The sequence below is a fragment of the Ursus maritimus genome, unplaced genomic scaffold, assembly GCF_017311325.1.
Source record: "Ursus maritimus isolate PB19 unplaced genomic scaffold, ASM1731132v1 scaffold_4, whole genome shotgun sequence".
NCBI lineage: Eukaryota > Metazoa > Chordata > Mammalia > Carnivora > Ursidae > Ursus > Ursus maritimus.
The window spans coordinates 66,255,801-66,280,679 of record NW_024426552.1 but is presented as its reverse complement, the minus strand read 5'-3'; the positions used below and the strand labels follow the sequence as shown (position 1 = coordinate 66,280,679).

Here is a 24,879-nt window from a genome sequence, read left to right as displayed (position 1 = left end):
TTGATTTTAGAGAACAAATTATCTTAATTTCTACATTCTGCATTGCTTCTGCTAGGAAATAGAATCTAACTTATTTATACTTCAGGACTTCAGTATTTAAGTGTATTTTGTGGACTAGCAAACTGTATACTGTAAGCTCTTTGAAAAAAGCATGTTTTTTGGGGCGCCTGGGTGGCTCAGTCGTTAAGCGTCTGCCTTCGGCTCAGGGCGTGATCCCAGCGTTCTGGGATCGAGCCCCGCATCAGGCTCCTCCACTGGGAGTCTGCTTCTTCCTCCCCCACTCCCCCTGCTTGTGTTCCCTCTCTCACTGGCTGTCTCTCTCTCTGTCAGATAAATAAATAAAATCTTAAAAAAAAAAAAAAAAAGAAAAAAGCATGTTTTTGAAGCTATGACTGTCAACTAATTGGTTTCTTTAAATAAGAACTTAGTCTTAGAATATTATCTATTTTAACATGTGCCGTGGGGAATATCAGTGGTTCTTGTTTACGTCCCTTCTTTAGAACATTTTAGAATTGTTTTGGGAGCTAATTTATAAGCCACTTAAGAAAATGAGACTTACTACTTTATTGGTCCACAGCTTGTTTTTAATTTTTTAAAAAGGTATTAGTTTGATGTTTAACCTTATTCTTCAGACTTGGCACCAGATCTTTTTGGCTCTATGTCCTTAGAGGACAAAGATTATATAGCATGCTATTCCCACTGTTTACTTGACCTTCTAAAAATGAAATGTTTGAAAAACAAAGAATTTGTCAATTTGTCTTTTTAGTAGAATGAGGTTTCCAGCAGAGGGGTAGGAATTTTTGTGCCTCTTTGGTAACTGAATTTAGAAAGAATCATCTATAATTCCATTACAAATCAAAGTTGGAATACATAGGGTCATTCAGAAGTGTTTCTCAGCATTTTCAATCAGAAAAGTTTTTTTCCTGTTTGGACATTTAGAAACTACGTGTTTCTGTTTAGCCAGAAAAGCGATCTTTCAGGACTTTCGTGGAGTTTATTGCCATCTTGTGGCTTAAAAAAAATAGCCAGATGCAATGTTTCTATGGCATTTGGACATTTTTGGCATTTTGGGCTGCACAGTTTTTATTTGGGACTTCTGATAAAAGGCTTAACATTTAGCCTTCCTGGTCCCTACCCATGAAATGTCTGTAGTGCCCCATTTGTTGTGACCACCAAAAGCCCTGGCACATGCCCAAATTTCCTGCATGAGGGTTGGGAGGGGACTTCTTCCAGTTAAGAACCATTGCGCTAGAGAGTTCCATAATATTTATAGGGCAAGGTAGAATTCATGACCACTTCCTGACTATAGACTCAAATATGAGACCATTATGTACTCACAGAACAAAAAAAATGAAATAGGAGTGAGAGGGAGGAGCAAGGGGTGGCATTCAGTTTTTTGGCTTGATCATTTGACAGATGGTAACATAATTCTCCCAGATGGAAGCTACTAAAGGAAGAATATATTGTTTATTTGTTTATTTCATGTTACTTTTGAGATAGAAGATGTAGGAGAGCCAGTGAGTTAAGATTTAGACATGCCAAATTTGTCATTGAGACCATCTGGAGATCTATATGGTGTAAGTGGAGCACAGAACAAGACCCAGGATAGATATCCAGACTTGGAAGTTATTCACTAAACACATTTTTATTGAGCTTTTACTATAGATTTGGCACTGTTGTAGGCACTTAGAGACAATGGTGACTAAAAACAAGTGATTTATTATCAGCTTGTGAGTGGTAAATTCACCAGGAAGGTATAGTGTGTGAAACCCAGCCAAGGGTGAAGTGCTGGGAAATAACAGCTTTTTAAGGAAAGAACACGGGAGCAGGAAGCTGTGAAAGAAACCCAAGAAGGAGCAGTAAGGAAGTGGCAGCAAAACCAGGAGAAAGAGATGTCACAAAAACCATGGGAAGAGGGGCGCCTGGGTGGCTCAGTTGTTAAGTGTCTTCCTTTGGCTCAGGGCCTGATCCCAGGGTCCTGGGATCCAGCCCCGCGTTGGGCTCCCTGCTACGCTGGGAGCCTGCTTCTTCCTCTCCCACTCCCCCTGCTTGTGTTCCCTCTCTCGCTGGCTGTCTCTGTCTCTGTCAAATAAATAAATCTTAAAAAAAAAAAAAAAAAAAAAAAAAAAAAAAAACCATGGGAAGAAGGAATGTATAGGAGAGATCTTTGCATAGCATTCAGAATAAACAAACTGACAAAAGAGATAAAAGGGGTCAAGAATAAATATCACGAGATGAATTGCTCGAAGAAAACCCAAGAAAATTTGAAACAGTATTCCATATTTCAAGGAAATTAAAGATAATAGGTTCCTTCTTAGAGGCAGGAAAAGAGAGAATGCTTAAAGGAGAAAAGACAGGAAAGGAGAAGAAAAGTGAATTAAATGAGCTCAGGAAAATAAAAGCAAAACTTCTTACAAAAATGAAGACAGGGGCGCCTGGGTGGCACAGTCGTTAAGCGTCTGCCTTCGGCTCAGGGCTTGATCCTGGCGTTCTGGGATCGAGCCCCGCATCAGGCTCCTGTGCTGGGAGCCTGCTTCTACCTCTCCCACTCCCCCTGCTGTGTTCCCTCTCTCGCTGCCTGTCTGTCAAATAAATAAATAAAATCTTAAAAAAAAAAAATGAAAACAAACATGAAGTCAGGTATTTTATATTCCATTAGAATACTTATTATATTTCATTAGAACCTAAGCAATATGAATGCTGATTTTGTTGTTTTGGGGGTTTTGCTTTTTTCCCCTGAAATCTTTCTGTTACATTTGCTACTAAATTCATAGTTCAGTGTCTCCTACCAACTTTAGCTTATTCCTCTTACCAAACCCTTTTAAAAAAATTTTTATTGATTTATTTTGTGATAAAATATATATGATATTATATTTATCCTTTTAACCATTTTATAAGTATACTTTTGAGGGGCATTAGATACTTTTACAATGCTGTGTTCCCATAACCACTGTCTAGTCCCCAAAACTTTTTCATCCCCAGCATAAACCCTGTACCCATTAAACAGTAATTCCGTCTCTTCCTTCCCCTTAGCTTCTGGTAACGTCTGTTTTCTTTTCTGTCTGTGTACATTTGAGAAGGCTGAGAAGGCTAAATTTTTGTCTCTTTTGTTTGCTGCTGTTATTTCCAGTGCTGAGAATTGTGCCTAGCACTCACTCTGATAAATGTTTGTTAAATGACTGGAGGCGTGGTGGATAAGGTTGAAGAAATAAAACAAAATACAAAGAGAATAATAGAAAATTATTTTAAAGAAGATACGTATGGAAGAGAAATAAAGAATGCAAAATTTGGCATAGTGGGTGTTCCTGATAAAGAGAACAGAACAAATGGATTAAAGACAAGATTAAAAGATATGTAAATAAAGGGAAATTTACTAAAAATCTGTGTCAGCAGATCAGTAGGGCATTCAGGATCCCAGAAAAACTATTAAAATGATCAACACCAAGACATAAGCTAATACAGTCACCACATCAAGCTAATAAAGTCAGCACATCTTAAGGACAAAATAAAATTAACTTTTATAGACATTCAAAATAAAAACAAATAATGTGTAAAGAGAAAAATATCAGGCTGGCCTCAGCCTTTTCACAGGAATATTCATTGCCCAAAAATCATAGAACATTAAAAGATCTAAGGGAAAGAAAGTATGCTCCAAGAATCTCATATGTGGCCCAGCAATCCTTCTGCTGTAAAAGCAACAGTCATCATCTCAAGTGTGCAAGAACTTAGAAAATACAGCACCCTTGGACTCCTTTAAAAACAAATAATGAATCATGGAACACTACATCAAAAACTAAGGATATACTCTATGGTGACTATTACATAATAAAAAATTATTTAAAAAAATTGTTGAATGGCAAATTCTAATCAACCCAGAGATGAATTCAAATAAAGGAGTGGATTAGAGATAAATATTGAATCTATACATAGAACTAAGACAACTGTGGGAATTAAGGTACAGAATAGAATTCGTTAATTATCTTGACAATAAAAATTCCAAAATTAATGTTTTTATATCCTATTTCTTTACTTAAGGTTATTTAGGAATACTACTTTATTAAGTAGAAAAATATTTGCCTGAAGTTCATTAGTTCTGATTTCAGTTGTTACTTTTCCTTTAGATAAAATCATGTAGTCCTAAATTCAGTACATAATATTTTAAAATAGCATTTGTAATATTATTAAAATATAGTATTTATAAAAAATACTTACAATATTATAAAATAGTATTTGTAATAGTATTTGTAATATTTGTAATAGTATTTGTAATATTATCTGTTTGGCTAATTTTTTCTCTCTGTATAGGCTTAAAAACTGTCTGACTGATGTCCAATAAGAAGTGATCATTATTTCTACTTAGTATTGTGCTGGAGGTTCTACCAGTGCAATAAAGCAGCAAAGGGAATAAAAGCCTTTTAAAGTACAGGCTGTCTCATTCACAAATGACATGAGTCTTTGTAGGAAATCCTACAGAATCTACAAAAAAGCAACTAGAATTAATAAACGAGCTTAGCAAGGTTGCAGGATATGAGATCAATATACAAAAGGCAATTATATTTCTATATATTGGCAATGAACAATTTGAAGTGAAATTTAAAAACAATGCTATTAATAGTAACATCAAAAAATATCAATTTAGGGATAAATTTGATTAAAAATATGTAAGACCTGTGTACTGAAAACTATGAAACATTGCTGAGAGAAATTAAAGAAGACCTGTATAAGTGAGAGATAAACCAGATGCATAGATTATAAGACTTATTATTGTTAAGATGTTAGTTCTGCTCAAATTGATCTATGGAGTCTGTGTAATTCTGGTGAAAACCAGCATCCCAGCATCTTTTTTTTTTTTTTTTGAAAGATGATTCTAAAGTTTAAATGGAAATGCAAAGAATCTAAAATAACTAAACCAAAACAACTTCAGGAAAGGAGAACAAAATTGGTACTATTCTATTTCAAGACATAAAGTTATAGTAATCAAAACAGTGTGGCATTGGTGTCAAGATAGACAGATATATAATTGAAACAGAATAAAGTCCAGAAATAAATTCACATATAAAGGTAACTGATTTTTCAGGGTTGCCTGGGTGGCTCAGTCAGTTAAACGTCTGCCTTCAGCTTGGGTCATGATTTCATGGGTCCTGGGTCAGGCTCCCAGAGCCTGCTTCTCTCTCTCCCTCGGCCTCTCTCTCTCTTTCTCAAGTAAAAAAAAAAATGATAATAATAAAATAAAGGTAACCGATTTTAGACAAAGATGCCAAGGAAATTCAATGGGGAAAGAATAATCTTTTCAATAAATAATGCTGGAACAATTGGAGATCCATATACAAAAAAAGAAAAAGGGAAGGAAGGAAAGAAGGAAGAAAGGAAAAGAACAACTGCTTCAACCTTTACCTCACACCATATATAAAAATTAATTTGAAATGAATCACAAATCTTAATATACAAGTTAAATATTTATTAAGTTAAAACTTAATAAATAAGTAGAGCTTACAGAAAACATAAGAAAAAAATCTTAGGGATCCTGGGTTGGGAAGGATTTCTTAAATATAACAAAAAATGTAAGTACAGGGGCGCCTGGGTGGCACAGCGGTTGAGCGTCTGCCTTCGGCTCAGGGCGTGATCCCGGCGATCTGGGATCGAGCCCCACATCAGGCTCTTCTGCTATGAGCCTGCTTCTTCCTCTCCCACTCCCCCTGCTTGTGTTCCCTCTCTCGCTGGCTGTCTCTATCTCTGTCGAATAAATAAAATCTTTAAAAAAAAAAAAATGTAAGTACAAAAAATTTGTAAGTTGGACTTTATCAAAATTTAAAATTTGCTCTTCAGAAGACACTATTACTAAAGATGAAGAGGTAAATAACAGAAAATATTTACAATACATATATTTGATAGACTTATGCATATAGAATATATAAGGAACCATTACAACTCAAAAAACAGGCAAAATATTTTAATAGACGCTACATCAAAGAAGATAGATGGATATCAAATAAGCATTGGAAAATCTGCTCATCATTGTTAATCATTAGGAAAATACAGACTAAAACCATGACAAAATAACACCACATACCCACCAGAATGACTAGAATTCAAAAGACTATACCAGATGTTAGTGAGGATGTGGAGGAACTGGCACTTGCATAATTTACTGGTGGGAATATAAAATGGTACAACCGCTTCGGAAAATAGTTTGCTAGTTTCTTAGAAATTAAACATAAACCATATGATCCAGTCATTTCACTCCTTGGTATGTACTCAGAGAAGTAAAAGCCTATGACCACACAAAAACTTACTTGTGAGTGTTCATAGGAAACAACCCCAAATGTCTGTTAACAGGTGAATGGATAAACAAATGGTGGTGCATCTGTAAGTGGAATACTGCTCAAGACAGTGGGAAGGAAGGAACTATTGGTGCATGCAACAGCATGGATGAATCTCAAAATCATGATGCTGAATGAGGGAAGGCAGGCTAAAGTATATACTGTATGGTTCCATTGTCAGGATAATTGTATACTGTATAAATATATAGTATGAAATTCCAGAAAATGCAAACTTATCTATAAATCAGCGGTCGTTTGGGGGATATTGTGAAAATGGAACATGCGGAAATTTGGAAGTGTGATATATATCTTAGTTGTGGCAATGGTTTCATCATATCATATGTTAAAACTTATCAAATTATGTACTTTAGATTTGTGCAGTTTGTTGTATATGTTTCATTTCAATAGAGCCATATTTTATTTATTTTTATTTTTTAATTTTTTCTCTTTTTTATTATGTTAGTCACCATACAGTATATCCTTAGTTTTTGGTGTAGTATTCCATGATTCATCGTTTGCCTATAACACCCAGTGCTCCATGCAATACATGCCCTCCTTAATACCCATCACCGGGCTAGCCCAATCTCCCACCCCCTGCCCCTCTGAAACCCTCAGTTTGTTTCCCAGTGTCCATAGTCTCTCATGGTTCATTCCCCCTTCTGTTTACCCCGCCTTCATTCTTCCCTTCCGTCTCCTACTGATCTCCCTGCTATTCCTTATGTTCCATAAATGAGTGAAACCATATGATAATTGTCTTTTTCTGCTTGACTTACTTCACTTAGCATAATCTCCAGTCCTGTCCATGTTGCTGCAAATGTTGGGCAATCGTTCTTTCTGATGGCCGAGTAATATTCCATTGTATATATGGACCACATCTTCTTTATCCGTTTGTCTGTTGAAGGGCATCTCAGCTCGTTCCACAGTTCAGCTATTGTGGACAATGTCAATAGAGCCATATTTTGAAACAATGAGTAAACTGAGAAAAGAAATATTTGTCTAAATGACAGCAGTTCTTTTCCTTTGTTTAAATCAAGTGCATGAAAATATAATATGTAGTATTTGTTAAAAAGCATGTATAACTATCCATTTTTAAAAGATTATCTTTTCTTTTTTATCATGTATCACTTTTTAATAGAACAATCACGTTTTAAAAGCCTGGCCCTGAAAGCTGGGAATGAGAGGGAAGGAGAGTAGCTAATAGTACAGTTGGGTTGGAGGGAATATTTTCCTAAGTATGGGAGTGCTTTTATTATGCTTCTTGGCTTAGGCACATGAACAAGAAAAGGAGAAGCTGCAGATGGAGAAGATAAAAGAAGTGAAAGAGGAGCAGAGTCCTTTAGGGTAGAGGAGAAGATGGGATCAGGAAGCTGATGAGGCTCCCTTTCTCTAAAACTAGAAGAAAGTAGTGAGGATTAATATATATATATATATATTATCCATATATATATGGATAAATTTGTACAACTTGGGGCAGAAGGGTAACAGTTTGTCCCCAAGCCATGTTATTTTTAGTGAAAATAGGAAAGTATCCTACTGAGAGGGGGAGGGTAGGAATGAGAGGTTTACAGTGAGGGATGAAAGTTTAGGCTGGCCATATAGGGGAAGACAAGAGAAGAATCTGACTAGGGACATGCGTACAAGAAGATGGTCAAGCAAAGCTTCCGTCACACACTTGGTGTGCAAGAGGACCTCAGTGCTGTTTTCCTAGAAAATACCGAAAGAAGCATTCCAGTTAGAGTTATGGATTGCCAGTCTGTGCTGCCTTTCCTGGATCTGCATTCTTTGTTATAAAGGGGAAACTTTTCAGAAAAGCAGAATTGGGGGCGCCTGGGTGGCTTAGTCGTTAAGCTTCTGCCTTCGGCTCAGTCATGATCCCAGGGTCCTGGGATTGAGCCCCGCATCGGGCTCCCTGCTCTGCTGGGAACCTGCTTCTTCCTCTCCCACTCCCCCTGCTTGTGTTCCTTCTCTCACTGGCTGTCTCTCTGTGTCAAATAAATAAATAAAATCTTTAAAAAAAAGAAAAAGAAAAGAAAAGCAGAATTGTTTTGAAACAAACATGGGATTGTATTATACTGTTGTTCTTCTGTAGCTTGCTTTTTTTTCACTTCACAATGAGTCTTGAAGATATTTCCTTGTCAGTACATGTAGATGTCTCTTTTAAAAACTACTCGTGTATTAATATTTCTTATTATGGATATACCATAATTTATATAGGATTGTACGTTGCTTCTAACTTCGTACTAGTACATATTGCTATTGTGAACATCTTTGTATATATCTTAAGATTGTAGATGCTTTTGCACATGTACAGCTACAGTTGACTCTTGAGCAATGCCAGAGTTAGGGGCCCTTACACCCTACAAAGTAAAAAATCTTTGTATGCCTCTTGCCTCCCCCAAAACTTAACTACAGATAACCTACTGTTGACTGGAAGCCTTATCAATAACATTGAATGTTTTTATTAACAAATATTTTGTATGTTATATGTATTATGTACCGTATTCTTGCAAAAGTAAGCTAGAGAAAAGAAAATATTAAGAAAATCATAAGGAAGAGAAAAATACATTTATAGTACTGTACTGTATTTATAAAATATGTGTGTATAAGTGGACCTGCACAGTTCACACCCGTGTTGTTCAAGGCTCAGTTATATTTCTGAGGCTAGATAACTTAGAATTATTTTGTCAGAGATAATGAACATTTTACATTTTGTTGAGTACTTTCAAATTGCTGTTCAAATGGTTATATCAGTAGACTCCCAACAATTGAGATAATTCATTTGCCTCACCACAAAATAATGTTATTTCCTTTTTATTTTTGTCAGTCTTGTGGCCATAAAATATCTCCTGTTTTAACTTTGCATTTCTTCATATTAGTAAAGCTGAGCATTTTTTGTGTGCTTATAGGCCATTTCTGTTTCTTAGTGAATTGCCCATTTTTATCGCCTTTCTTACTGATTTGCAAGAGCTCTTTAAGTGTTGCAGATTTTTGGTCTCATATATGTTGCAGGTGTTTGCTTCCAGACTGCTAATTCTAGAACAAGTTTTAAATTTTGATACTGTTAAATCTTTCATTCTTTTCCTTGATGGTTGGTGAATTTTGAGTCTTGCTTAGGAATGCCTTCCCCACTTCAAGATTATGTAGATTTCCACCTAGAACTTTTATAGTTGGTCTTGTTTCTTTGTCTATTTTATGTTTACCTCCTTAATCCATCTGGAATTAATACATGTAAATGATATGAGGTAGGGCACTATCATTTTAGATTCAGTAACAAAAATAAATAATACAGAATATTTTCAGGCAATTCTGGAAAGAAAATAGAGACAACTTTTTTTCAGCATTAACTTCTTAGAAGTAAACACTTTTTAGTTCCTTCTGTATGTTTTAGTTTGTGAAGTGGCCACAAATTGTGAAGTTCATTGTGGGGCCAAGTTGCTGCTCATTAACATTCAGTTTTTTAAAATAAGGCCATTAACTTTTCCATCTAATAAAGAAATTATTAGAAGCATAGGTTTGCATTTCCCAATTTTTTCAATGTGTGACAAACCATGCAGATGCACATCTGATGGCAGTCAGTCCCTGTAGGTTTTCTAGTTCATAGTTATGACAGATCTTTTAAAGAGTAGGTCATTTGTACAATAATGAAAATACAGAGAAGGAAGACAGAAGAAGAAAATAGCAAGAGGAAATAGGAAATAAAAGGGAAAAAAAAAAAGACCAGGAAATCATTGAGAGAACAAAAAAGGAAAGAGGAAAAATAAGAGAAGTCATCTTTTTTCTTGTGGGAGGAGAGTTTATGCTGTCCCAGGCAATCTTTTAAAAATTATCTCAGGCCCTATGAATAATAGCAGTAATGTGGTTTTGTTGTTTTGTTTATCTGGTTTTTGTCTTCTGTTTTGGGGATGAGATGGACTTCTGCAGTCCTTGTAGGTATCATCTTTTGTGTTGTCTTTTTTTAAAAAAATTTTTAATATTTTTCATCATGATAAGTGTACTCTTTAGTGCCTATCCCCTTTTTTCCCCAGCCCCCCACTCGAGCAAAATAAATCAGTCAGGTAAATACCATATGATCTCACTCATATGTGGAATTTAAGAAACAAAACAGACGAGCAAAGGGAAAAAAGAAAGACAAGCCAAGAAAAAGACTATTAATTATTGAGAACAGACTGATGGTTACCAGAGGGGAGGTGCTGTCTTTTTTAATAGGCTGTTAGATGTATACTGTTAGATGTATACTGTTAAAGGGATTCTTGGAATCATGTTTCTTTATTATTTCCTTTAGGCAACTGAGAATTTTGAACCGGCAACTTAGAGAACAAGAAAAAATTCAAAAGTCATCTGGTGCTGTGGAATGCAACCTTGAATGTAGGTGAAAGAGCTTTAAGAACTGATAGTGAATTCTTTGTTCTGGAAATACTGATAAAGAATTGAGCTTTTTTAATTACTTTGTTTTAAGAAGACTTTTAATTTATATTTGAAAAAAATAGGAATAATACTTCGGACTAAAAATTAAAATAGCACAGAAACAAAAATAAAAGATCTGTGCTATTAGCAATGTCCACAATAGCAAAATATGAAAAGGGCCTAGATGTCCTTTGATAGATGGATGGATAAAGAAGATATGGTATATATATACGATAGAATATTACTCAGCCATCAAAAAGAATAAATCTTGCCATTTGCAATGACATGGATGGACCTAGAAGGTACTGTGCTAAGCAAAATAGGTCAGAGAAAGACAAATACCACGTGATTTCACTCATATGTAATTTAAGAAACAAAACAGATTAACGTAGGGGAGGGGAAGGAAAAATAAAATAAGATAAAAACAGAGAGGAATGGTGCCTGGGTGGCTCAGTCAGTTAAGTGTCTGCCTTCGGCTCAGGTCATGATCCCAGGGTCCTGGGATTGAGCCCCGAATCAGGCTCCTTGCTCAGCAGTGGGCCTGCTTCTCCCTCTTCCTCTGCCTGCCACTCCTCCTGCTTGTGCTTTCTCTGTGTGTGTGTGTCTCTCTCTCTGTCAAATAAAGAAAATCTTTAAAACAAAACAAAACAGAAAAACAGGGAGGCAAACCATAACAGACTTAACTCTAGGAAACAAACTGAGGGTTGCTGGAGGGGCAGTGGGTGGGGGTATGGGGTAATTGGGTGATGGGCATTAAGGAGGGCACTTAATGTAATGAGCGTGGGGTATCATATGCAACTGATAAATCACTGAATTATACCCCTGGAACTAATACTACACTATATGTTAACTAAATTGAATTTAAATAAAAAAAAATTTTTTAAAGGTCTGTGCTATTGTATCCCAATAATACACCCCTATTTTTTTTTAAAAGGCTCTATTTCCTTTCACATGTCTACTATTTTTATAGAATTGATCTCTTTCACAAATACTGCGTTCCTACCACGTGCCTGGCATTAAAAGAAGTATGTATGTGTTTTTTCTTTTTTAAAAATGAGATTACACTGCATATGCTCTTCTGAAGCTTGCATTTATTCACTTAATATGTAGTGGACAACCTTTTTCTTTCTTTTTCAAGTTTTTATTTAGATTGTAATACAATATACAGTGTAATAGTAGTTTCAGGTATAGAATTTAGTGATGCATAACTTAATATACAACACCCAGTGCTCATCACAAGTGCCCTCCTTAATTCTCATCACCCATTTAACCCATCCCCCGTCCACCTCCCCTCCAGCAATGCTCAGTTTGTTCTCTGTAGTTAAGAGTCTGTTTTATGGTTTGCCTCTCTTTTCCCCCCTATGTTCATCTGTTTTGTTTCTTAAATTCTACATATTAGTGAAATCATATGGTATTTGTCTTTCTCTGACTTATTTTGTTTCACATAATACTCTCTTGCTCCATCCCTGTTGTTGCAAATGGTAAGACTTCATTCTTTTTGATGACTGAGTCATATTCCAGTGTGTGTGTGTGTGTGTGTGTGTGTGTGTGTGTGTGTATCACATTTTCTTTACCCATTCATCAGTCGAGGAACATTTGGACTCTTTCCATAATTTGGCTATTGATAATGCTGCTATAAACATTGGGGTGCATGTATTCCTTTGGGTCTGTATTTTTGTATCCTGTGAGTAAATACCTAGTGGTGCAATCGTAGGGTTGTAGGGTAGTTCTGGGTTGTAGGGTAGTTCTATTTTTAACTTGTAGAGGAAACTCCATACTGTTCTCTAGAGTGGCTGCACCAGTTTGCGTTCCCACCAACAGTGGGAACATCCTCGCTAACACCTGTTGTTTCCTGTGTTGTTAATTTTAGCCATTCTGACTGGTATGAGGATATATCTTGTAGTTTTGATTTGGAATTCCCTGATGTTGAGTAATGAGCATCTTTTCATGTGTCTGTTAGCATCTGTATATCTTCACTGGAAAAATGTCTATTCATGTCTTCTGCCCATTTTTAAACTGGTTTATTTGTTTTTGGGGTGTTGGGTTTGGTAAGTTCTTTATATATTTTGGTTACTAACCCTTTATCAGATATGTCATTTACAAATATCTTCTCCCATTCCAAAGGTTGCCTTTTAGTTTTGTTGATTTCCTTTGCTGTGCAGAAGCTTTTTATCTGGATATGGTCCCAGTAGTTTATTTTGCTTTTGTTTCCTTTGCTTTACAAGACCTATCTAGTAAGTTGCTACAGCCAATGTCAAAGAGGTTGCTGTCTCCTCTAGGATTTTGATGGTTTCCTGTCCCACATTTAGGTCTTTCATCCATTTTGAACTTATTTTTGTGTATGGTGTAAGAAGGTTGTCCAGTTTCATTCTTTTCCATGTTGCTGTCCAGTTTTCCCAACACATTTGTTGAAGAGACTGTCTTTTTTCTATTGCATATTCTTTCCTGTGTTGTTGAAGACTAGTTGACCATATAGTTGTGAGTTCATTTCTGCGTTTTCTGTTCTGTTCCACTGATCTGTGTGTCTGTTTTTATGTCAGTATCATACTGTCTTGTTGACTACAGCTTTGTAGTATAACTTGAAGTCTGGAATTGTAATGCCTCCAGCTTTGCTTTTCTTTTTCAAGATTGCTTTGGCTATTCAGGGTCTTTTGTGGTTCCATATAAATTTTAGGATTGTTTTTTCAAGCTCTGTGAAAAATGCTGGTGGTATTTTGATAGGGATTGCATTAAATGTGTAGATTGCTTTGGGAAGTATAGACTTTTTTGGGGAAGATTTTATTTATTTGAGAGAGACAGAGATAGAGCATGAGCAGGGCGAGAAGCAGAGGGACAGGGAGAGAGATAAGCAGACTCCCCGCAGAGTATGAAGCCTGACACGGGGCTCGATCCAAGGACCCTGAGATCATGACCTGATCCAAAGTCAGATGCTCAACCGAGCCACCCCAGCACCCTGGAGTATAGACGTTTTAACAATATTTGTTCTTCCGGTCTATGAGCATGGAATGTTTTTCTCTTTCTTTGTGTCGTCTTGGATTTCTTTCATTAGTATTGTATAGTTTTCAGAATACAAATCTTTTACCTCTTTGGTTAGGTTCATTTTTAGGTATCTTATGGTTTTTGGTGCAATTATAAATGAGATTGATTCCTTGACTTCTCTTTCTGCTGCTTTATTGTTGGTGTATAGAAATGCAACAGATTTCTGTACACTGATTTTGTATCCTGCGACTTTACTGAATTTATGTATCAGTTCTAGCAATTTTTTGGTGGAGTCTTTGGGTTTTTTGTATACAGTATCATGTCGTCTGCAAACAGTGATAAGTTTGACTTTTTCCTTTCCAATTTGGATGACTTTTATTTCTTTGTGTTATCTGATTGCTGAGACTAGGACTTAAAATAGCAGTGGTGAGAGTGGACGTCCTTGTCTTCTTGTTCCTGACTGTAGAAGAAAAGGTCTCAGTTTTTCCCCACTGAGGATTATATTAGCTGTGGGTTTTTTCATATATGGCCTTTATTATGTTGAAGTATGTTCCGTCTAAACCTACTTTATTGAAGGTTTTTATCATGAAATGATGTAGTTTGTCAAATGCTTTTTCTGCATCTATTGAGAGGATCGTATGATTCTTAGCCTTTCTTTTGTTAATGTGGTGTATAACTTTGATTTCTGAGTATTGACCACCCTTGCAGCCCAGGAATAAGTCCCACTTGATTGTGGTGAATGATTCTTTTAATGTACTGTTGGATACAATTTGCTAGTATTTTGTTGAGAATTTTTACGTTCATGTTCACCAGGGATATTGGCCTGCAGTTTTGTTTTTTTTTTTAGTGGAGTCTCTGTCTGGTTTTGGAATCAGAGTAGTGCTGGCCTCATAGGATCAGTTTGGAAGTTTCCCTTCCATTTCTATTTTTTGGAATAGTTCAAGAAAAATAGGTATTAACTCTTCTTTAAATGTTTGGTAGAATTCCCCTGTGAAGCCATCTGGCCCTGGACTTTTGTTTATTGGGAGATTTTTGATTACTGCTTCAGTTTCTTTGCTGGTTATTGGTCTGCTCCAGTTTTCTATTTCTTCCTGTTTCAATTTTGGTAGTTTATGTGTTTCTAGGAATTTATCCATTTCTTCCACGTTGTCTAATTTGTTGACATATAATTTTTCATAAAATTCTCTTATAATTGTTTGTATTTCTGTGATGTTGGTTGTTATTTCCCCTCTCTTGTGATTTTATTTATTTTGGTCCTTTCTCTTTCTTTTTGACAAGTCTGTCTAGGGGTTTATCAATTTTATTAATTTTTTCAAAGAACCAGTTCCTGGTTCCATTGATCTATTCTACTGGTTTTTTAGCTTCTATTATCATTTATTTTTATTCTAATCTTTATTATTTCCATTCTTCTGCTGGCTTTGGGCTTCGTTTATTGTTTTTCTAGCTCCTTTAGGTGTAAGGCTAAGTTGTTTGAGATTTTTCTTGCTTCTTGAGGAAGGCTTGTATTGCTATATACTTCCCTCTTAGGACTGCTTTTATTACATCCTGAAGGTTTTGGACCATTGTGTTTTCATTTTCATTTGTTTCCATGTATTTTTTTTTAAATTTCTTCTTTAATTTCCTAGTTGACCCATTCATTCTTTGGTAATATGTTGTTTAACCTCCATGTGTTTATGGTCTTTCCACATTTTTTCTTGTGAATTCAAATTTCATAGCTATTGTGGTCAGAAAATATGCATGGTATGATCTCAATCTTTTTCTACTTGTTGAGGCCTGATTTGTGACCTAGTATATGATCTATTCTGGAGAATGTCCCATGTGCACTTGAAAAGGATGTGTATTCTGCTGCTTTGGGAAGAAATGTTCTGAATATATGTTAAGTCCATCTAATCCAGTGTGTCATTGAAAGCCATTGTTTCCTTGTTGATTTTCTGCTTACATGATCTGTCCATTGATGTAAGAAGGGTTTTAAAGTCCCCTACTATTATTGTATTATTATCAATGAGTTCCTTTATGTTTCTTATTAATTATTTTATATGTTTGGATGCTCCCAAGTTGGAGGTATAAATATTTACAATTGCTGTATCTTCTTATTAGATCGTCTCCTTTATTATGATACAGTACTCTTCTTCATCTCTTGTACAGTCTTTGGTGTAAAGTCTAGTTTGGGGGCGCCTGGGTGGCTCAGTTGGCTAAATGTCTGACTTTAGCTCAGGTCACGAACTCAGGGTTCTGGGATTGAGCCCCATATGAGGCTCTGCACTCAGCAGAGAGTCTGCTTCTCCCTCTCCCTATGCCCCTCCCCCTACTCATGCACTTGTGCTCTCTTTCAAATAAATGAAATCTTTAAAAAAAAAAGTAAAACAACAACAAAAAAAGTGTAGTTTGTCCAATCTAAGTATTGCTACTCTGGCTTTCTTTTGACATCCATTTGCATGATGTTTCTCCATCCCCTCACTTACTTTCTTTCTTTAATTTATTTATTTACCTTAGAGAGTGTGCACAAGTCGGGGGAGTGGCAGTGGGAGAGAATCTTTAAACTGACTCCCCGCTGAGTGCAGAGCTGGACACGGGGCTTGACCCCATGACCCCTGAGATCATGACCTGGGTCGAAACCAAGAGTCAGATGCTCAACCATCTGAGCCACCCAGGCGCCCCTCCACGCCATCACTTTCAATCTGCAGGTGTCTTTAGGTCTAAAATGACTCTCTTATTTTTTTTTTATCCATTCTGATATCCTCTGTCTTTTGAAGAATTTAGTCCATTTACATTCAGAGTAATTTTTGATAGATAGGTACTTAGTGCCACTTTATTACTTGTTTTGTCATTGTTTCTGGAGATTTTCTCTGTTCCTTGCTAGTCCTTGTCACTTTTGATCTTTCCTTCCCACTCAGAGTCCCCATTAATATTTCTTGCAGGGCTGGTTTACTGTTTATAAACTCCTTTAGTTTTTGTTTGTATGGGAAACTTTTTATCTCTCCTTCTATTCTGAATGCCAGCCTTGCTGGATAGGGTATTGTTGGCTGCAGATTTTTGCCATTCAGCACATTGAATATGTCATGCCCACTCCCTTTTGGCCTGCCAAGTTTCTGTGGAGAGATCTGTAGATAGCCTTATGGGTCTTCCCTTGTAAGTTAGGGACTTGTTTTGTCTTGCTGCTTTTAGAATTTTTTTCTTCATCACTGTATTTTGCAGATTTAACTACAGTATGTCTCGGTGTTGGCATGCTTTTGTTGATTTTGATGGGAGTTCTCTCTGCCTCCTGGATGTCTATTTCCCCCAGCAGATTAGGGAAGTTTTCAGCTTTTCTTTCCTCAAATAAACCTTCTGCCGCCTTTTCTCTCTCTTCTGGTACTGCTGTGATACAAATGTTATTACATTTAATGGAGTCAGTGAGTTCCCTAAATCTACTCTTGTGATCCATCATCCTTCCTTCTCTCTTTTGTTCAGCTTCATTATTTTCCATAACTCTATCTTCTGTATCACTTATTTGTTCCTCTGCTTCTTCCATCCTTGTGGTCATTGCATCCAGATGGTTTCAAATCTCAGATATTACATTTTTCATTTCTGCCTGATTGTTTTTTCACTCTTTTATCACTGTGGTAAGGGCCTCCCTGAAGTCTTCCAGCTTTTCTCAAGTCCAGCAAGCATCCTTATGATTGTGGTTTTAAATTTTCATTCAGGCATATTACTTATGTGTGTTTCTTTTTTTTATCTGTTTCTATTAGATCTCTGGCCATGATCTTTTCTTGTTCTTTCTTTTGGGATGAATTCCTCTGTCTTGGCATTTTGTCTAGGTCTCTGTCTTCTGTGTGTTAGGAAGGCCTGTGATGTTTCCTGCTCCTGAGAGTAATGACTTTATGAAGAAGAGTCATATAGTGTCCAGTCCAGGGCCTGGTGCTTCAGGAAGCATCTCTGATGTGTGCCGCATGCACTCAGCTGCTGTGTGTGGCTGCTCTGTCCCTCAGGTCAGTCGTCTGCAGAGGTTCTCCTTACCTGCCATGGGCAGTGTTTGAACCTTGGCCAGAGTGTGGTGAGTTAATTAGGTGTCTCTGGTCTGCTTGTTAAATGAGGCTTGATGCTACTTCCACTAGAACTGAATGAAGCCTTGCAGAACACTGTGGTTGGTAGACGTGGTATGTGCTGGGGTTTGTGCTGATCTTCTGGGTAGGGGGTTGCTGCGCTGGTCCTTTAACTTGTCTGAGAAGAGTAGTACCAGCAGAGCACAGGCAGGACTTGGTGTAAGCAGGTTAAGCAGCCAGTGTTGGTGCTGTGCTGCTTACTAGATTGGTTTATGCTGAGGGGTGGGGAAGGAAATGGTGCCAGCCAGCCCCTTTGTTCCCAGACACGGGAGTCTGTGCTTGCTGCTCTCAGGGAGGCCCTCTCAGAAGAGTGAATAATTTCCCCTTGTGTGTCCTATGCATTTTGCAGATTGCTGTTTTTACGCTGTCCGTCTCTATGTTGCTTGCTTGCCTGGAGCAGCACAGTGCACTTTGGGCTCTATCCCAGCCAAGCCTGCTGACTTTTAAAACTCCAAACCTTGGGGACTTGGTGTGGTAGAGACCTGCACTGGTCTTCTGGGGGAGGGTCTCACTGCACTGGGACAGAAGGGCAGTCATGCCAGAGGACAGCGTGGGATTTGGAACAAGCTGGTTAAACAGGCAGGGTCCTGGTTAGCTGCCCTCAGCAGGTGTCGCTGAGGCATCTGCTGGCTCTTTTGTCCGTGGAGAGGCAACACTGCCTCTCACAGATGCGCTCCAGGGAGTAGGAGGTCTTTCCCTGGGTCCCTTAGGTGATCCTCAGATCATGCTGTCTGCCCTGGGGTTGCTTCCCTGCCCTCTCTCCAGGAGTAGGGCAGTGCCCTCAGATCTCTATCCCACCCAAGCCCAGGGACCTTTAAAACTCCAGTCTTTGAACCCTGCTAATGGCAAAAATTCATGAAAATTGGCCCTTCTCGTTTTCCCAGCCATTGGTTTTGGGGAAGTGTTCTCCCTGTAGGTTTCCCTGTGTGCCCCAGTCTGCATCACCTTTCTCCGCGACCAGGGTTGCCTCCCTTCTGCAGTACCTGCAACCCTCTTCCCCCCCAAACCACGTCTCTGCACTTCCTCCCTTCCTCCATGTGACCTCTTCTCTCCCTCAGGTTGTGCAGTTTGTTCTATCAGTCCTCAGATCAATTTCTTGGGTGTTTAGAATGATTTGATAGTTATCTAGCTATGTTCAAGGGACGAGGCAACCCTAGGGTCCTCCAACTACGCCACCATCTTAGCTCCCCCCCAATCAAATCTGTACTGGGTATTTTTCTTTCTGTTTAAGAACTGTTTTGGGGGGGGGTCGGAAAAAGATGGCAGAGGAGTAGGGGACCTTTTTTCAGCTGGTACCCTGAATCGAGCTGGATATCTACCAGATCATCCTGAACACCCACGATACCAGCACGAGCTGTAGGAAGATGCATCTGGATCTCTACAAACTAATATCTCTAGCGCTGAGTATTGGGTTACAAAGTGGCGAGCTGTGAGTCTGCACGCAGATATCGGAAGATAAACGGAAGGGGGAGGGAGCCGCCATGCTTGGGCGCCGGGAAGCCATAGCCACCTGCACTGGGGAGCGGGCCGGACTCGTGGACAGGCACCAGCAGGAAAGCAGACTGAGACCATGAGCCTGGGAGCGCCTGCGCGACCAGACTGAAAACCGGAGCTCCGGAGCGCTCACTCAAACTAGACTGAAACCCGGAACTCGGGAGCGCACGTGCAACCAGACTGAAAACTGGCACTCTGGAGCGTGTGCAAACCACACTGAAACAGGGAGCTTGGGAGCATGCGCGGGAACCAGGGGCAGCTGGCTGTGTTAGAAGCACAAAGAACAGAGACGCGACAGCCCTGGAAGTGAGGGCTGGGACGCCGGCTGTGGGGTGCACATCCTGGGACGCTGCAGGGTTTAGCAGCACCGACAGAAACAGAGTTAAAGTGGCCAGGAGAGCTCAGTGGAGAGCGGACTGCAGTCTCTCTGTTCTGAGACAGAGGCTAGGATATGGCCACTGCTGCTCTGACTCTCAGAAGAGTCACAGAAAACCACCAGGGAAAGCCACCAGAGAACAAAAGCCTGGAAATACCAGTTCATATTGTGCCCATCCCCACGCCCCCTTGCACAGAACAGGGCGACTCTACCCAAACAGGGTTGCCTGAGTATCAGCGCGGCAGGCCTCTCCCCCCAGAAGACAGGCTGAAAAATCAAGAAGCCCACATCCCTAAGGTCCCTATAAAACAAGTGCACATTGCTTGGGTCCTGGTCAATAATTTGGGCTCTGTACATCCCTGCAACCTCTCCTCATCAGAATGATGAGGAGGAGAAATCCCCCCCCCAACAAAGAAAAGATACAGAGTCTGGCCTCTGCCACAGAACTAATGGATATGGATATAACCAGATTGTCAGAAATGGAGTTCAGAGTAACAATGGTCAAGATGATTTGTAGGCTTGAAAAAAATATTAACAAGAACATAGAATCTCTAAGGGCGGAAATGAGAGTGAATCTGGCAGAAATTAAAAATGCTATGAATCAAATGCCGTTTAAACTAGATGTTCTGATGGCCGGTAAATGAGGCAGAAGAATGAATTAGTGAATTGGAAGATGGGATGGTAGAAGAGAAGGAAAAAACGGAAACTTGGCTCAAAAAAAATCCAATCTCAATAATGTAGATTACGGGAGATTACTGACTCCATGAAACGTTCCAATGTCAGAATCATCGGCATCCCCGAGGGGATGGAGAAAGAGAGAGGTCTAGAAGATATATTTGAACAAATTGTAGCTGAGAACTTCCCTAATCTGACAAAGGAAACAAGCATTCGTGTCCAAGAGGCAGAGAGGACCCCTCCCAAGATCAATGAGAACAGACCTACACCACGTCACGTCATAGTGCAGTTCGCAAATATTAGATCCAAGGATACAGTCTTGAAAGCAGCCAGAGGGAAGAGAATCCTCACGTACAGAGGGAGGAACATCAGAATAACGTCAGACCTGTCTACAGAAACCTGGCAGGCCAGGAAAGGTTGGCAAGGTATTTTCAGAGCTCTGACTGAGAACATGCAGCCAAGGATCCTTTAGTCAGCAAGACTGTCATTCAGAATTGATGAAGAGACAAGGACCTTCCAAGACTGGCAGAAACTGAAAGAATATGTGACCATCAAGCCAGCTCTATAAGAAATATTAAGGGGGGTTCTATAAAAGTAAAAAGACCCCAAGAGTGATACAGAACAGAAATTTGCAATCTATAGAAACAAAGACGTCACGGGCAACATGACATCATTAAAATCATATCTCTCAAAAATCACTCTCAATGTGAATGGCCTAAATGCTCCCATAAAATGCCACAGGGTTGCAGATTGGATAAAAAGACATGACCCATCCATTTGCTATCTACAAGAGACTCATTTTGAACCTAAAGATACATCCAGACTGAAAGTGAAGGGATGGAAAACCATTTTTCATGCCAATGGACCTCAAAAGAAAGCTGGGGTAGCAATTCTCATATCAGACAGATTAGATTTTAAACTAAAGACTGTAGTTAGAGATACAGAAGGACACTATATTATTCTTAAAGGATGTATCCAACAAGTGGATATGACAATTATAAATATCTATGCCCCCAACAGGGGAGCAGCTAGATACACAAGCCAACTCTTAACCAGAATAAAGAGACATATAGATAATAATACGGTAATAGTAAGGGACCTCAACAGTCCGCTGTCAGCAATAGACAGATCACCTAAGCAGAAAATCAACAAAGAAACAAGAGCTTTGAATGATATACGGAACCAGATGGACCTCATAGATATATACAGAACACTACACGGCAGAACAACAGAATACTCATTCTTTTGGAATGCACATGGAACTTTCTCCAGAATAGACCATATACTGGGTCACAAAACAGGTCTCAACTGATACCGAAAGACTGAGATTATTCCCTGCATATTCTCAGACCACAATGCTTTGAAACTGGAACTCAATCACAAGGAAAAATTTGGAAGAAATTCAAACACTTGGAAACTAAGAACCATCCTGCTCAAGAATGATTGGGTAAACCAGGTAATTAAGGAGATTAAGCAATTTTCGGAGACCAATGAAAATGAAAACACCTCGGTCCAAAACCTATGGGACACTGCAAAGGCAGTCCTAAGGGGAAAATACATAGCCATCCAAGCCTCACTCAAAAGAATAGAAAAATCTAAAATGCAGTTTTTATATTCTCACCCCAAGAAGCTGGAGCTGGAATAGAAGAACAGGCCTGACCCATGCAGGAGAAGGCAGTTGATCAAGATTAGAGCAGAGATCAATGAATTAGAAACCAGGAGCACAGTAGAGCAGATCAACAAAACTAGAAGCTGGTTCTTTGAAAGAATAAATAAGATCGATAAGCCACTGGCCAGACTTATTCAAAAGAATAGAGAAAGGACCCAAATTAATAAAATTATGAATGAAAGGGGAGAGATACGACCAACACCAATGAAATAGGAAGGATCATTAGAAACTTTTATCAACAACTTTATACCAATAAATTAAACAACCTGGAAGAAATGGATGCCTTCCTGGAAACCTATAAACTACCAAGACTGAAACAGGAAGAAATTGATTATTTAAACAGACCGATTAATTATGAAGAGAGTAAAGCAGTGATCAAAAACCTCCCCAAAAACAAGAGTCCAGGGCCTGACGGATTCCCCGGGGAATTCTACCAAACATTCAAAGAAAAAATAATACCTGTTCTTCTGAAGCTGTTTCAAAAAATAGAAACAGAAGGGAAACTACCAGACTCATTCTGTGAGGCCAGTATTACCTTGATCCCCAAACCAGGCAAAGACCCCATCAAAAACGAGAGTTACAGACCGATATCCCTGATGAATATGGACACCAAAATTCTCAACAAGATCCTAGCTAATAGGATCCAACAGTACATGAAAAGGATTATCCATGATGACCAAGTGGGATTCATCCCTGGGATGTAAGTGTGGTTCAACATTCGCAAATGCATCAGTGTGATAGATCATATCAACAAGAAAAGAGTCAAGAACCATATGATCCTCTCAATTGATGCAGAAAAAGCATTTGACAAAATACAGCATCCTTTCCCGATTAAAACCCTTCAGAGTGTAGGGGTAGAGGGTACATTCCTCAATTTCATAAAAACATCTGTGAAAAGCCTACAGCGAATATCATTTTCAATGGGGAAAAGCTGGAAGTCTTTCCCTTAAGATCAGGAACACGACAAGGATGCCCACTCTCACTATTACTATTCAACATAGTTCTAGAAGTCCTTGCAACAGCAATCAGACAACAAAAAGGGATAAAAGGTGTTCAAATTGGCAAAGAAGTCAAACTGTCTCTCTTCGCAGATGACATGATACTCTATATGGAAAACCCAAAAGACTCCACCCACAAATTACTAGAACTAATAGAGCAATTCAGTAATGTGGCGGGATACAAAATCAATGCTCAGAAATCAGTTGCATTTCTATACACAAATAATGAGACGAAGAAATAGGGAATCAATTCCATTTACAATAGCACCAAAAATCATACGTTATCTCGCAATTAATTTAACCAGAGACATAAAGGATCTATATTCTAGAAACTACAGATCACTCTTGAAAGACATTGAAAAAGACACAAAAAGATGGAAAAATATACAATGCTCATGGATCGGAAGAATAAACATAGTTAAAATGTCTATGCTACCCAGAGCAATCTACACTTTCAATGCCATCCTGATTAAAATACCAATGACGTTTTTCAAAGAACTGGAACAAACAGCCCTTAAATTTGTGTGGAACCAGAAAAGGCCCCGAATCGCCAAGGAATTGTTGAAAAGGAAAAACAAAGCTGGGGGCATCACGTTACCTGATTTCAAGCTATGCTACAAAGCTGTGATCACAAAGACAGCATGGTACTGGCACAAAAACAGACACATAGACCAATGGAACAGAATAGAGAACCCAGAAATGGACCCTCGGCTCTACGGGCAACTAATCTTTACAAAGCAGGAAAAAACATCCAGTGGAAAAAAGACAGTCTCTTCAATAAATGGTGCTGGGAAAATTGGACAGCTACATGCAAAGGAATGAAACTTGACCACTCTCTCACACCATACACAAAGATAAACTCCAAATGAATGAAAGACCTCGATGTGAGACAGGAATCCATCAAAATCATAGAGGAGAACGTAGGCTGCAACCTCTTTGACATTGGCCACAGCAACTTTTTTCATGACACATCTCCAAAGGCAAGAGAAACAAAAGAAGAAATGAACCTGTGGGACTTCATCAAGATAAAAAGCTTCTGCACAGCCAAGGAAACAGTCAAAAAAACTAAGAGGCAGCCCACGGAATGGGAGAAGATATTTGCAAATGACACTACAGATAAAAGACTGGTATCCAAGGTCTACAAAGAACTTCTCAAACTCAATACACGAGAAATAAATCAAAAAATGGGCAGAAGGTACACAGACACTTCAATGAAGACATACAAATGGCTAACAGACACAAAAAATGTTCAAAATCATTAGCCATCAGGGAAATTCAAATCAAAACCACCTTGAGATAGTACCTTACACCAGTTAGAATGGCAAAAATGGACAAGGCAAGAAACAACAAATGTTGGAGAGGATGTGGAGAAAGGGGATCCCTCCTACATTGTTGGTGGAAATGCAAGGTGGTACAGCTACTTTGGAAAACAGTGTGGAGGTCCCTTAAAAAGTTAAAAATAGAGCTACCCTATGATCCAGCAAATGCACTACTGGGTATTTACCCCAAAGATACAGACGTAGTGAAGAGGAGGGCCATATGCACCCCAATGTTCATAGCAGCATTGTCCACAATAGCTAAATTGTGGATGGAGCCAAGATGCCCTTCAACAGATGACTGGATTAAGAAGGTGTGGTCCATATATACAATGGAATATTACTCAGCCATCAGAAAGAATGATTACCCAACATTTGCAGCAACAAGGACGGACTGGAGGAGATTATGCTAAGTGAAATAAGTCAAGCAGAGAAAGACAATTAATATGGTTTCACTCATTTATGGAACATAAGAAATAGCAGGAAGATCGGAAGGAGAAGGAAGGGAAGAATGAAGGGGGTAAACAGAAGGGGAAATGAACCATGAGAGACTATGGACTCTGGGA

The 24,879-nt window shown here is 38.6% G+C and overlaps 1 protein-coding gene across 1 annotated transcript in view; it reads left to right on the top strand.

The window, feature by feature from the left end:
- Positions 1-24,879, top strand: part of CCDC14 (coiled-coil domain containing 14) — a 70,067-nt gene that overhangs the window by 16,456 nt on the left and 28,732 nt on the right. Inside the window, exon 10 of the mRNA XM_008708244.2 lies at positions 10,603-10,685. Within this exon, the coding sequence (XP_008706466.2) occupies positions 10,603-10,685 (83 nt within the window). The remainder of the gene's footprint in view (positions 1-10,602; positions 10,686-24,879) is intronic.